Source organism: Trachypithecus francoisi, unplaced genomic scaffold (assembly GCF_009764315.1).
Source record: "Trachypithecus francoisi isolate TF-2019V2 unplaced genomic scaffold, Tfra_2.0 Lachesis_group20, whole genome shotgun sequence".
In the NCBI taxonomy this organism is placed as follows: domain Eukaryota; kingdom Metazoa; phylum Chordata; class Mammalia; order Primates; family Cercopithecidae; genus Trachypithecus; species Trachypithecus francoisi.
Window position 1 is genome coordinate 4,736,692 of NW_022681466.1, and position 12,598 is coordinate 4,749,289.

General features: G+C 56.6%; 1 protein-coding gene across 2 annotated transcripts in view; it reads right to left on the bottom strand.

The window, feature by feature from the left end:
* The window catches only part of SDK2 (sidekick cell adhesion molecule 2), a 313,739-nt gene that overhangs the window by 51,275 nt on the left and 249,866 nt on the right, over positions 1-12,598 (bottom strand). For both annotated transcript variants that reach the window (XM_033182024.1, XM_033182023.1), the window contains exons 25-32: positions 10,772-11,009; positions 9,840-9,955; positions 9,003-9,192; positions 6,891-6,989; positions 5,744-5,938; positions 3,291-3,492; positions 1,900-2,003; positions 1,294-1,364 (exon numbers count right to left, since the gene is read on the bottom strand). In XM_033182024.1, coding sequence (XP_033037915.1) covers positions 1,294-1,364; positions 1,900-2,003; positions 3,291-3,492; positions 5,744-5,938; positions 6,891-6,989; positions 9,003-9,192; positions 9,840-9,955; positions 10,772-11,009 — 1,215 coding nt within the window. The remainder of the gene's footprint in view (positions 1-1,293; positions 1,365-1,899; positions 2,004-3,290; positions 3,493-5,743; positions 5,939-6,890; positions 6,990-9,002; positions 9,193-9,839; positions 9,956-10,771; positions 11,010-12,598) is intronic.

Consider the following 12,598-nt stretch of genomic DNA (forward strand, 5'->3'; position numbering starts at 1 on the left):
AGATTAGCTGCAGAACAGGCTTCGGGAGAAGGTGGGAACTACTTAATGATACTGCTTATAAAGAATGGGCTGACCAGCCTGGCCAACATGGTGAAACCCCGTCTCTACTAAAAATATAACAATTAGCTGGGTATGGTGGCACGTGCCTGTAGTCCTGCTTGGAAGGCTGAGGAAAAAGCATCGCGTGAAGCTGGGAGGCGGAGCTTGCAGTGAGCCGAGATCGGGCCACTGTACCCCAGCCTGGGCGACAGAGCAAGACTCTGTCTCAAAACAAAACAAAAACCCCCCAAAACCAAAAACCTGCTGAAACAACTCAGCCTTTATTAGCTCCTTAATGGCTTCCCTGGCTGCTGCGGGCACCTCCCTGCCCCCTCCGCCACGTTGCTCCAGCCTTGTCCTGGTCACAGGTGCACTAAGTCATGTTCATCTAAGGGAGCATCCTCTCCTTGAGGCTGTGTGTCTCAGGCTGTGTGGGGGGGTACCTCCTGGCTTTGTCTTCAAGGGCTTTCCCTTTGTGGGGTGGGAGATGGCTGAAAGGGAGTGCCCGCCCCTTTGATCTGGAGAAGTGGTGACAGGAGTTCAGTGCTTTGAACTTTTAGTAGAGTCGCGGTTTTGCCAGGGGTCCCTTTGATGTGGGTGACCTGCTGAGCCAAGGCTGGACTTCAGAGGGCACAGGAGGGCCCTGCGGGGCAGGACCCCTGAGCAGCCTGGTCGCTGAGGTTGGCCTGATCTTCCCCAGGCCATGGCAGAGCAGGCAGTGCCCAGTGAAGAGTGGGCATCTGGAAGGGGTATGGATGAAGGGGGGCATTTCCTCTCTTCTTGCACAGTGATGGTGACGGGCATAGGTCTCTATGAGGAATCCCTTCACTGACCAGTGGGGCTTCATGGAGACTCTGGGGCCCCTGACAGCACCAAGCACTTTTCAGTCCGAGGACTTAGCAGGCCTGAGGCTAATACACCTGGCCCTGCCACTCACGGGTTGTGTGACCTGGGGCCATTCGGGTCCCCTCCCTGACTCTCAGTGGTCGTCTGAAGAAGGGGATGACAGCATCTGCCTGATTTGACTATCTGGAGAGTGTAATGAGGTGTGTTGTGTGAGTGTATATGTGTGGGCACGCGGTATATAGACTGTTCTGTCGCACGCACACGCCTGGATTTCTCATGGCTTCCCAGGTGCTCTGGGGGCAAAGAATCTGGGGGCTCCATGCAGCTCTGGTGGGGACTGCTGGCTTTCCAGTCCCAGAGCAGAGCTCGTCTGGGTCTTCATGGAACTTCCTGCCTGCTGGGCCATACCTGCCATCGGATTAGCACGGAGGTGGTGGTGTGGGGCGTCACTGAGAGGATGGTGGGTGCTTCATCCGGGGCTGTGGAGAGAAGCAGACAGGTGGGTTCTGGGGGCCACAGCTTCAAGGCCCCCCAGGAACCCACTGGGGCCAGATTCTGCTAATACGGGACTAGGGGCAGGTCCAGCTTGCATCGTCCTCCATGCCTGCTGGCCCGACTTCTGCAGAACAAAGGGCTGGTGTAAAGGGGAGGGAGGCAGGGGCTGTGAACTGACCCGATCCAAACCCAAGGGTCCCAGAGCCCCCTCCACTCTGCCCCTCCGAGCCACAGGCCGCTTCTGCTGCTACTGCTGGGAACTCCCATCCCACTCACTGGCCGCTTGTGGGACATGAGGAAGGAACGCGCCACAGGCCAGGCTGGGCCTGGGAGCCTGAGCCCTTGGCAAAGGTGTCTCTGGTCCAAGCCACCCTGAGACCTTACCCCGGGAGCTGAAGGGCCCAGTGGATCCCATGCCCCTCTCATCTTTGGAGGTCCCTCCCCCCCAGAAGAGAATGCCCCGTGCCCGGGAGGTAGCCAGTGGGCTGAGAGAGAGACTGCTGGGGAAGGGGTACTGACCGGCCTGCAGGGTGGTCAGCGACTCCGACTCTTCGCTGAACTCGCTGTCGCCAATGTCATTGGTCGCCTTCACTCGGAACTTGTAGGACGTGAAGGGCTTCAGCCTGTGGGGGGAAATCGGGGCCAATGAGCCAAGGTGCTCCTTAAAGGCCTCACCCCCAGGCCCTCACCAGGGAGTCTCCATGATCTGCCCCTTCTCGGGAAAGGGGGTGGGGTGCCAGCCCACTACACAGAGGGCACACTGAAGCTCAGAAAGGAGCTTTGCTACAAAGAGGACAAACTAGGACCTGGCCCCAGGAGTCCCAAGCACCTAGACCAGGTCCTCCAGACCATGCCAGCTTGGGGTGCCTTTATCCCCAGTTGTAAGCCATAGGTTCCCAGGAAGAAAATGTCTGCAGCTTCTCCACCTCGGAGAACCACGCAGCCACAAAAGCATCAATACCTCCACTCGGAACAAACTCCTCCCCTGCCCCACAAACTGCCATCTCTTTCTTTTTTTTTTTTGTTTGAGATGGAGTCTTTTTTTTGTTGTTGTTGTTGAGACAGAGTCTCGCTCTGTCGCCCAGGCTGGAGTGCAGTGGTGCGATCTCGGCTCACTGCAACCTCCGCCTCCCTGGTTCAAGCGATTCTCGTGCCTCAGCCTCCAGAGTAGCTGGGATTACAGGCACGTGCCACCACATCCAGCTAAGTTTTCTATTTTGGTAGAGACAGGGTTTCACCATGGCCAGGCTGGTTTCAAACTCCTGACCTCAAGTGATCCTCCCACCTCGGCCTCCCGAAGTGCTGGGATTCCAGGTGTGAGCCACTGTGCCCAGCCTCTCTTTCAACTGTAGTAAATTAGGGAAGAGCTGAGGTTCTCAAGAGTGAAGCAGTACTTCATCTCTATAAGCCTTACTTCCTCTCGGAGTAAACGTCTCTCTTTTAGATTTATGGGGGGTGGGAGAGGTGGGGAAGAAAGTATTGCTCAAAACTCCCAGTCACATCAACCGGAATATAAAAAATACAACCCACTCAGAATTAAATTGAAGCTAGAATTTCGGAGTGACACTCCACTCCCCTATTAAAGCTGGAGAGGAAGATGCCACCTGTCTGGAAGAATCACTAATGAAGGATGACAGGCACTTCGTTAAAGGGGGACTTCTAGGCTTCAGAAATAGATCATTGAGAGGCAACCTAACAGGGTTCTGGAGAGAACAGAGCGAAGGAGAGCAGGATAGAGCTAATTCGGGAGGGAGAGAGTGGACGCGGAGGCCACCTGGGTGGTGCATGCTAGGAGGAGAGCTTGGCCAGGCTGGAGGTGTTTTCAGAAGGCCCCCTACCCGGTGGAGGAGTGCCGCTGGTCCTGGCGGGGAGAGGGGAGGCAGGGATGCTGGTGTGGACCCGGGCCTCACCTGTCCACAATGAAGCTGGAGGCGTTGTGGCTCACGGAGGCCGAGTGCAGTGTCCACCTGCCGCTGGGCAGCTCACGGGTCTGGATGGTGTAGTAGCGCACAGGGGAGAGCCCGTCACTCCCCGGCTCCCAGGACAGCAGCACGCTGCGTGCTCTCACATCCTCCTGCTGCACCACCGGCCTGCTGGGGGGCTGCGGGCGGTCTGGAGGTGGCAGAGGGGGAGGAGCAGGTGAGTGGGCCAGGCCACAGTGGAGGGGGCTGGACTTTCTCGAGGGAGGAAAGGAGGTGATCTGAGCCCAATTCCGTGCACGCAGGATCCTTGCAAGTTCTCACACCTGGGTACAGCGAGCACCTGTCTCCGGGTCAGAGGCCCACCCTCAGCCTCCTAGAGCCCTAGGATCTGGGAACTGACGGCTCCTCAGGGCAGCCCTAAGCAAGGACTGACGGTGAGGAGGGACAAACACCCACCCAGTTCCTTCGTTCCTGCCTGAAACGAGGCCGAGCCTGGCCCTGCGCTGCCCCGATTGAGCAGGATGAGGCAGTTTCCAGGCCCCAGCTTGGCTTCCTTCTCTCCCCAGCCTCACTGCCCCGCCCCTCCTGCAGGGCTTCTCAAACCTCAGCAGTACTGGAATTCCGAACAGATGCCTCTGTGGTGGGGGCTTCCTGTGCACTGCAGGATGCTCAGCAGTGTCCCTGGCCTCCACCTGCTTGATGCCAGGAGCACTCCCACACCATGACAACCAAAATGTCTCCAGACATGTCCAATGTCCCCTGGGGCCAAAGTAGTCCCCAGTTGAGAAGCACTATACAAATTGATTTTCCTGAGTACATTTTCTTCTTCCTTCCCTCCCTTCCTTCCCTCCCTGCTTCCTTCCTTTCTTCCCTCCCTCTCTCTCTTTTCTTCCTTTCCTTTCCTCTTTCTCCCTCTCTCTTTTCTCCCTGCCTCCCTTCATTCTCCCTCCTTCCCTTCTTCCCTCCCTTCTTTCTCTCTTCCTTCTTTCCCCCTCCCCTCCCCTTCCCTCCCCTCCCCTTCCCTCCCTTCCCCTCCCATCTTTCTCTCTTCTTCTTTCCCCCTCCCCTCCCCTTCCATCCTCTCCCCTCCCCTCCCTTCCCCTCCCATCTTTCTCTCTTCCCTTCCCTTCCCTTCCCTTCCCTCCCCTTCCCCTTTCCCTCCTTCCTTTTTCTTTCTTTATTTAAAACACAGACAGGGTCTGTATCTGTTGCCCAGACTGGAGTGCCGTGGCACGATCATAGCTCACTGCAGCCTCAAACTCCTTGATCCAAGCAATCCTTCTACCTCAGCCTCTTGAATGGCTGGGACTACAGATATACACTACCACACCTGGCTAATATTTCTTTTTTTTTTGAGATGGAGTCTCACTCTGTAGCCCAGGCTGGAGTGCAGTGGTGTGATCTTGGCTCACTGCAACCTCCACCTCCCAGGTTCAAGTGATTCTCTTGCCTCAGCCTCCCAAGTAGCTGGGGTTACCGATGTGCGCCACCAGGCCCAGCTAATTTTTGTATTTTTAGTAGGGACGAGGTTTCACCATGTTGGCCAGGTTGGTCTTGAACTTCCGACCTCAGGTGATCCACCTGTCTCAGCCTCCCAAAGTGCTGGGATTACAGGTGTGAGCCACCATGCCTGGCCTATGGTTAATATTTCTATGTTCTGGAGAGATGGGGTCTCACTATGTGGTCCAGGTTGAGAGGATTTTCTAATGTCCCTTTCAGGCCAGTCGGGTCCAGGGCTTGCTTTTGGGGAGCCCAAGGTCAGGCAAGGTGCCAGCTCAGGGTAGCAGTGCAGTGGCAGCCGGAGCTCCAGGCTATAGCACTGATCCCGCGCCCATCTGTCGTGACAAGGCCAGGGCTGCGAGCAGGGAGGGGAGAGGGAAGATGGTCACTAACCCTCCCTTAACTAATTAATTAATTAAATTAGACAAAGTCTTGTTCTGTCACCCAGGCTGGAATGCAGTGGTGCGATCTTGGCTCACTGCAATCTCCGTCTCCCGGGTTCAAGTGATTCTCATGTCTCAGCTTCCTGAGTAGCTGGGATTACAGGTGTGCGCCACCACACCTGCCTAATTTTTGTATTTTTAGTAGAGACGAGGTTTTGCCATGTCAGCCAGGCAGGTCTCAAACTCCTGACCTCAAGTGATCCACCTGCCTCGGCCTCCTCAAGTGCTGGGATTACAGGCATGAGCCACTGAGCCTGGCCACACACTTTCCCTTTAGGAAACCAGACCAGAGCAGGGTCTTTGGGAGTGAACTTGCAGTCCATCTCTGGGAGTCTACTAGACCCCTCGCTGACTTTGACTTTAGAGATTGGAGCCCACCTTCCATTCTCACCCAGGGCACTGCGGCTCATACCAGCCATCCACTAGGAGCAGCTCAGAGCACTGGCTGGCACCCCTCAGCTGCCCCCCAGGCCTCCCCTGGCCCCTGTGGGCAGTCACCTCTCTTCTCGGTGGTCACCACCAAGGCCTCGGCAGCATCTCCCCAGCCCTTGCGGGTCTGGGCCGTGATGCGGAACAGGTAGACAGACTCTGGCTTGAGACCCGTAGCCGTGTACTGCCGGGCACTGGGTGCCAGCACCTCCACGGTGGCGGTGTTGGCCGTGGTGGTGTTCAGCCGGTGTGTGATCTGGTAAGCTGTGGGAAGGAAGCACATGGCTATAATGACAAGCAAGGCAAGCTGCCCCCAGGGCCCCGGGAAGGGTTGTTCTGTCCAAAGCCACAGCTGTGTCTGCATATGACCACCGTGCTGTGGTCACTTTGGCTGTGGTCTGTCTGCCTAAGGCCTCTGGGTCACTCTCCGGTCTTCAGCTGCCTCCTGGGGAGGGTGGACTGTGGGTGGCATGGAGAGGCACTCTATACACAGTGTCTGTGACCCCCATGACAGCCCCAAGTGAAGAAACTGAGGCCCGGGGAGGTCAGATCACCTGCTGGTAAGTGACAGAGCTGGAATCCCAGTCCAGGTTTTTCTGGGCTAACGCATTTGCCCTTCCTGCCTCCACTCTGTCTTGGGGATGTGGCATTGCTCTCGGGCAGGTGGTGCGTGAGGTCGGGACTGAGACCCCGGGATAGGTGCAGGTAGTCCAAGCCCACTTTAAAGGTGAGGGGACTGAGGCTGCAGAGGGGAGTAGACTTGCTCAAGTTCACGCAGCTGCCCACCGGAACCCTGCGTGTGTGTGTTGGGGGAACCCTGAACGTGAGATGAGGCTTCCCATCTGTAGCCTCCCTCCCCTGCACCTTGGGACTCTTTTCCAGCTGTGTTGAGCCGGCCAGCGTGCCCTCACTTGGCTGTGCTAAGGAACAGCGTCCGAGGTTTACCAGATGGCCGGCAGGCTGGGGGCCTGGGGACATTTGGGGACGCAAAGCCAACCTATGACTCTTAGGGGACTTGGACTCTGATCTTGCCCTCCAGAAGAGAATCTGACACCCTGGAACTTCTAACAGGACTAACACTCAGATCCCATTCGAGAGGGGACGTGGAGGCTCCCTGGACCTGCTCTCCCTCTAGCCAGTCACGAAGTGGCCTCCTCCACAGCTCATGCCTCCTCCTCCTTCCCGCAGCCAGGGCACAGGAAGGGCAAAGGCTTACCAAGAACGATGCCATTGGGGGCAGCAGGGGGCTGCCAGATCAGCCGCACAGACGTGGTCCGCACCTCTGGGAACAGGATGCCCATGGGTGGTCCTGGGACTGGAGGGGCCAAAGGAGAAGAGGCCAACGGATGAGGCTGCCACTCAGCTGGGGATGAGCCCAGCTCGGGCAGAGCAGCCTGGCGGGGTGGAGGGGGAAGCGGCCGCCCAGCTTAGTGAATTTCTGTGGAGTGCTGCCCTGTGCCTGACACTGTGTTAGGAGCCAGGGAAAGAACATGGAACCAAGGGGGCTTTCCGCCCTCAAAATAGGCGTCTTTTGGCAGGGACTCGAGCTCCAGCCTCGTCTGCTCATTGTATACACGCCCCAGAACTGGGCTACCCTCAGAGCTGGGCGTGTGGGCCCTGGATGGGTGTGTCTGTGCTTCAGAAGGTCCTGTTCTGACTTCCTTCCCCCCATGGGGTGAAGTGTCCGTGGGGTAATAGGAAATGGATGCCCCCAGCCTGCACCACTCCTCTCTCTAGACCTTGCTCTGGAATCCTGGGACCCTGGAATTCCCTGCCTGGAGAGCCCTAAGCATGCTTCCAGGGGCTGCATGGACCTGGTCCCCACATCCACCCTCCTGAGGGTAGGCTATGCACCCTTGCCTCCAGGGAGGGCCAAGGGGTAGCTATTTTGCAGGTGTAGAGATGAAGATTGAATGGAGTGGCTCAAAGGAGAGGGTGAGGAGAGAATGGGGCAGGGGATGGGGGAGGGTAGCTGGGGAGGGGACACTCTTCCTGTGTTGCCGCATTCCAGCACAGAATGACAACATGTCTTAGATTTCCAAACCTTTTTTTTTTTTTGAGACCGAGTCTTGCTCTGTCGCCCAGGCTGGAGTGCAGTGGCGTGATCTCAGCTCACTGCAACCTCTGCCTCCCAGGTTCAAGTGATTCTCCTGCTTCAGCCCCCCAGTAGCTGGGACTACAGGCATGTGCCACCATAGCTGGCTAATTTTTGTATTTTTGGTAGAGACAGGGTTTTACCATGTTGGCCAGGCTCGTCTCGAACTCCTGACCTCAAGTGGTCTGCCTGCCTGGGCTGCCTAAAGTGCTAGGATTACAGGCGTGAGTCACCACGCCCAGCCTGAGATTTCTAAACTTGAACCTGGCCTTCCAGATCATTATAAGAGTATATCTGTCAAGGCAGGAGGATAGAACATATTTAATTTAACAGTTCATTAGCTTGATGAATAATGTTAGCATATGCAAACATATGGTATTTGGGCTTCCTTCTGCACTCTGGTCTGGCTCCTGCAAATGTCTGTGGGGGGCAGTAGGTGGGGGTATGTGTGGGGAGATGGGAGGGGGCAAGGGATGCATTGGCCAGCTTCTGATGGGGAGTTTTGCTACAGGGATGAATGCCTGCAGCCTGCTGGTGACATTCTTTTGCAAACAGGACCGGGAGGTTCGTGTGTCCAGGAAAAATACTTTCATTTTCACAGACCTTTACTCAAAGTAAACCTGCTCTAGTTGAAAAACAAAGTAAAACTGGCTGGGTGCAGTAGCTCATACCTATAATTCCAGCACGTTGAGAGGCTGAGGCGGGTGGATCGCCTGAGGTCAGGAGTTCAAGACCAGCCTGGCCAACATGGTGAAACCCCAGCTCTACTAAAAATACAATAATTAACTGGGTGTGGTGGCCATCGCTTGTAATCCCAGCTGCTCAGGAGGCTGAGGCAAGAGAATGGTTTGAACCTGGGAGGCGGAGGTTGTAGTGGGCCAAGATCGCACCACTGCACTCCAGCCTGGGTGACACAGTGATACTCTACCAAAAAAAAAAAAAAAAGTAAATTAAAACTGGGGCAAGTCCCTACTCCATACACTTGTTTTGCAGAGAGACCAAGAGACTAAATCAGATGTCAAACGGCCTCCGCATTGTCCTCAGGGATACACAGGCTGTAATCAGCACCCGCTGCAGTGGGGCTGGTGGCTCCGAGTGACCCATCCCTACAGGAGGCCTGAGGCCACGGCTCCCCGTGGGGCAGAGCCTGACCCCAGAAGGGCAAGGCCAGATGGGCAGGAGGAAGGGCGGGCCCTCCCAGTCTTCCCCAAGCTCGCTGGGATTTGGACTCACCATCGTCCAGCGTCCGCTCCAGGATGGGAGGGTGGCTGGGGCTGCCGTCCCCGATGCGTGTGAAGGCCAGCACTTGGACCTCATAGAGCACATATTTGCCCAAGCCGGTGAGCTGAGCACTGCGAGACGAGTTGCCTTCCACCAGCCAGAATCGGGGCTGGGCATCCGAGTCCTTCTCCTTATATATCACCTGTCAGGGCCCAGCACAGGGTAAGGGCCTCGGGCCTGCGTCTCACCCATCCACACTTTTCATGAGTCTCCTCCCCAGGAAGGGGGTGGGTAGACTTGGGCTCTTTGGAGTGACTTGGCCCCCAGGGTCGGGGGTAACTGCAAAGCTAGTATACCCGGAGGGCTGGGGACACAAAGATGGACTCAGTTATAGAGCAAGAAGTCTCCTGAGAGGGCATGCAGGTGGGAAGACAGCCCTAGACACGGGGCGTGACTTATGCAAGGTCACGCTAGCAGCTCTGTGTCACACATCTCCCATCTTCCAGACCAGGGCTGGACCATATGACTAGGCACAGATTTAAAAGGGATTCTAAAAGATAATGAAAATCAAAACTGGGTCCCTCAGAGTCGAGTGAGGCTGGGGGCATCCAGCATGGCCTCCCAAGAGAGGAGGAGCAGCCCGAGGACCTGGGTTCTCTCTGGGTACCTCCCCACCCACAAGGGATGACTTGTGGTTGCCATGGTGACCATTGGCTAGGACGCCAGGCAGATCCCCTGTATCCACTCTAGGAGGCAGACACCCAGAGGGTGATAAGAACATGGCTCCTTGGATGGAGACGCTGGAGGGGCCAGTGTAGGGACTCCACCTCTTGGGATCCTGGGACTCACCTTATAGCCCAGCACAAGCCCGTTGCGATCAGCTTCGGGGACCTCACTCCAGCGCACCAGCATGCTGCTGGAGGTGGTGGCCAGTACAGACACGTTGGTGGGGCCAGAAGAGGGGACTGTGGGTGAAAGGGAGTGGAGAGAAGGCACTCAGGACCCAACACTGATCGTGCAGGGGATATGGACCAGGACAGGGGGCCAAGGGAGGGGCCAGTTCGATGTTGCCTCTCTATGGAAGAAACGTAGCATACATGGTCCCCAAACTGCAAACGATCCCACCAAGACGGCCTTTGGTTTTGGAATGCTGCAGACGCTGTTTCCGGTTTCAGATGAGCCTCCCCACAGGATTCTCTGCTCAGGTTAGGATTAGATGAGCTTGCATTTCCTGCTAGCACAGCAGAGAGGGTTGGCAGAGGGACCAGGGTGGCCCAGGAGAGCTGTCTGTCATTTAAAGGGTGCCAGGAAAAAGCCACAGAGCAGTGAAGCATGTGTGGATGGATGAGGGTTGCCTGAATGCCGGGCTCACATTCTGTGGGTCACCCCAGGAGCTTCTGGTAGTGATTCTGGAATGTTCTGAGCGCTAACCCTTTCCCCGATCCCTCCACTGTGGTCTTTCAGGCACCACTGGGTTTCAGGGTTAAAGCTGAGGGCAGGGGAGTGGGCAGTATGAATGGTGGAGCCTACTTAGCTGTCCTCCAGAGGCAGGGACACCCGGTCCTCCTTGGGAATATGGGAATAGCAGGCACAGTTGCAGGGAAGTGGCAGGTGCTGGGAGATGTGGCAACATCATTGTGACGTCGAGCATAAGCAGAGGAAATGAGCTCAGGCTGTTTTGGAACAACAGCTTCAGCCTGGCACGCCCTTGGATGGCCCTGAGGGCACAGAGACCAAGGAGGGGAGAGGCAGCAGGGTGGCTGGGTGTGAGGGGTCGGTACCTGACTCCCGGGTCCTGCCCACCACCGTCTGGCTCCAGGGCCCGCTCCCAATGGCATTGAAGGCCTGGACCTGGACGCGGTACTCCGTCCACTCCTCCAAGTCCTCAATGGTGTACTCCCGCTCCACGCGGTCCTGCACCACGTGGCTCAGTGTCTTGCCGTGCCCATCTGACCGGCTGTACTTGATCTTGTAGCCCACGGACTCAGGGTTCCCATTGTATTCCATCTCCGGGAGAGGCTGCAGTGGGGCAGAGGCAGCAAAGATGCTATGAGCCAGGCCCCCCACTGTGCAGGGAAGAACTGCCCTGGTACCCTCTCCTCCAGGGAGCCTTCAGGGCTATCCATCCCACTGTCACCCAGTCAGTGTCCACATGAGGCTCTCTCACCCGAGTGTGGCTTAGGTTGTGTGACTGTGTTTCTGATGGGCTCTCATCTTCCTGCAGGGAGGATAGAGAAGCGGCATCCCTTACTGTGCATGTGACAAGTCTATTACCCTGCCAAGGGAGCCAGGAGCCACAAAGGCCGTCTGTCCGACACGCTGATAGCACCGCCACCTTTCGCTCTGCTGTCTCTGCTGCTTACCTCTGTCACTCAGGCTGCCGGCACACACTTAATTGCCTATCACACCTGGTCTCAGCTCATGCCTGCCTTTGGAGGAGTGAGCATGGGCAGAGAGCAGGATGAATGGGGTACCTGCTGGTCAGGAAGTCCTACTGTCCAGCAAACTTCAGTCTCTCCTGCTGCATTTTCAACCTCCTTTTTTTCTTTTCCCTTTCTTTTCTTTTCTTTTCTTTTTTCTTTTTTTAAGACAGGATCTGGCTCTGTCTCTCAGGCTGGAGTGCCATGGTGCCATCTCAGCTCACTGCAACCTCTACCTCCTGGGCTCAAGCGATCCTCTTGCCTCAGCCTCCTGAGTAGCTGGGACTATAGGCATGTGTCACCATGCCTGCTAAGTTTTGTAGAGACACAGTTTTGCCATGTTGCCAAGATTGGTCTCAAACTCCTGAACTCAAGCCATTTGCTCGCCTCGGTCTCCCAAAGTGCTGGGATTACAAGCCACTACACCCAACCAGCCTCCTCCTTCTTGTTTGAGTCTCACAGAAAATAAAAGTCAGGTTTCTTTGTTGGGCCTTAGGACTACGCTGATGAGCCTGTGGTCACCAGCTTAAGGTTGTGTGGATGACCATGGGCAGCGCTGGTGAGAGTGGAGGTGTGCACACAGGGAGGGGAGCCCAGGGCCCGGCCTCCACTCCTCGGAAGGGCACAGAGATGGGGTGCGGGCATCTCCAGCCCTCACCTCCCCCAATTCTGCTTTCCCAGGGGCTCTGGAGTGCCCTTGGTCCACAAGCTCACCCCAGGCTAACCCGCTTTACCCCACTCCTCACCTTCGGCCCCAACCTCCCCTGCTCACTACACGCTTCCTCCCTCCTGCAGACACTTAGTGAAGCCGACCAAAGACCATTAAGATAGGAATCGATGGGCTTGAGAGCCGGAGATGGGGCTTACGTGCACATTCCTTTACCTGCTGAGGAAAGGTAATGGCCCACGCACCATTAAGCATGGGCCTGAGAGGTGTCTAGGGCCCTGTGCCACGCGGCAACTGCCTTCCTATTCCCCCATGCAGTCCCTGCCCTCAGCATCAGACTCTAACCTTTTAGTAGCTACAAACCTTAAAGTGAGACTCAGGAAGGAAGCAGGGAGCCAGTCTAGGGTGGGGATGACTGGGAGCAAAGGGGCAGGAGGTGGGCATGGTCACACTGTGCACAGGGCACTGAGCTGGGCTGAGACAGCTCTGCAGCTCTGCTCAGGTGCCAGCCACTCTGGGAA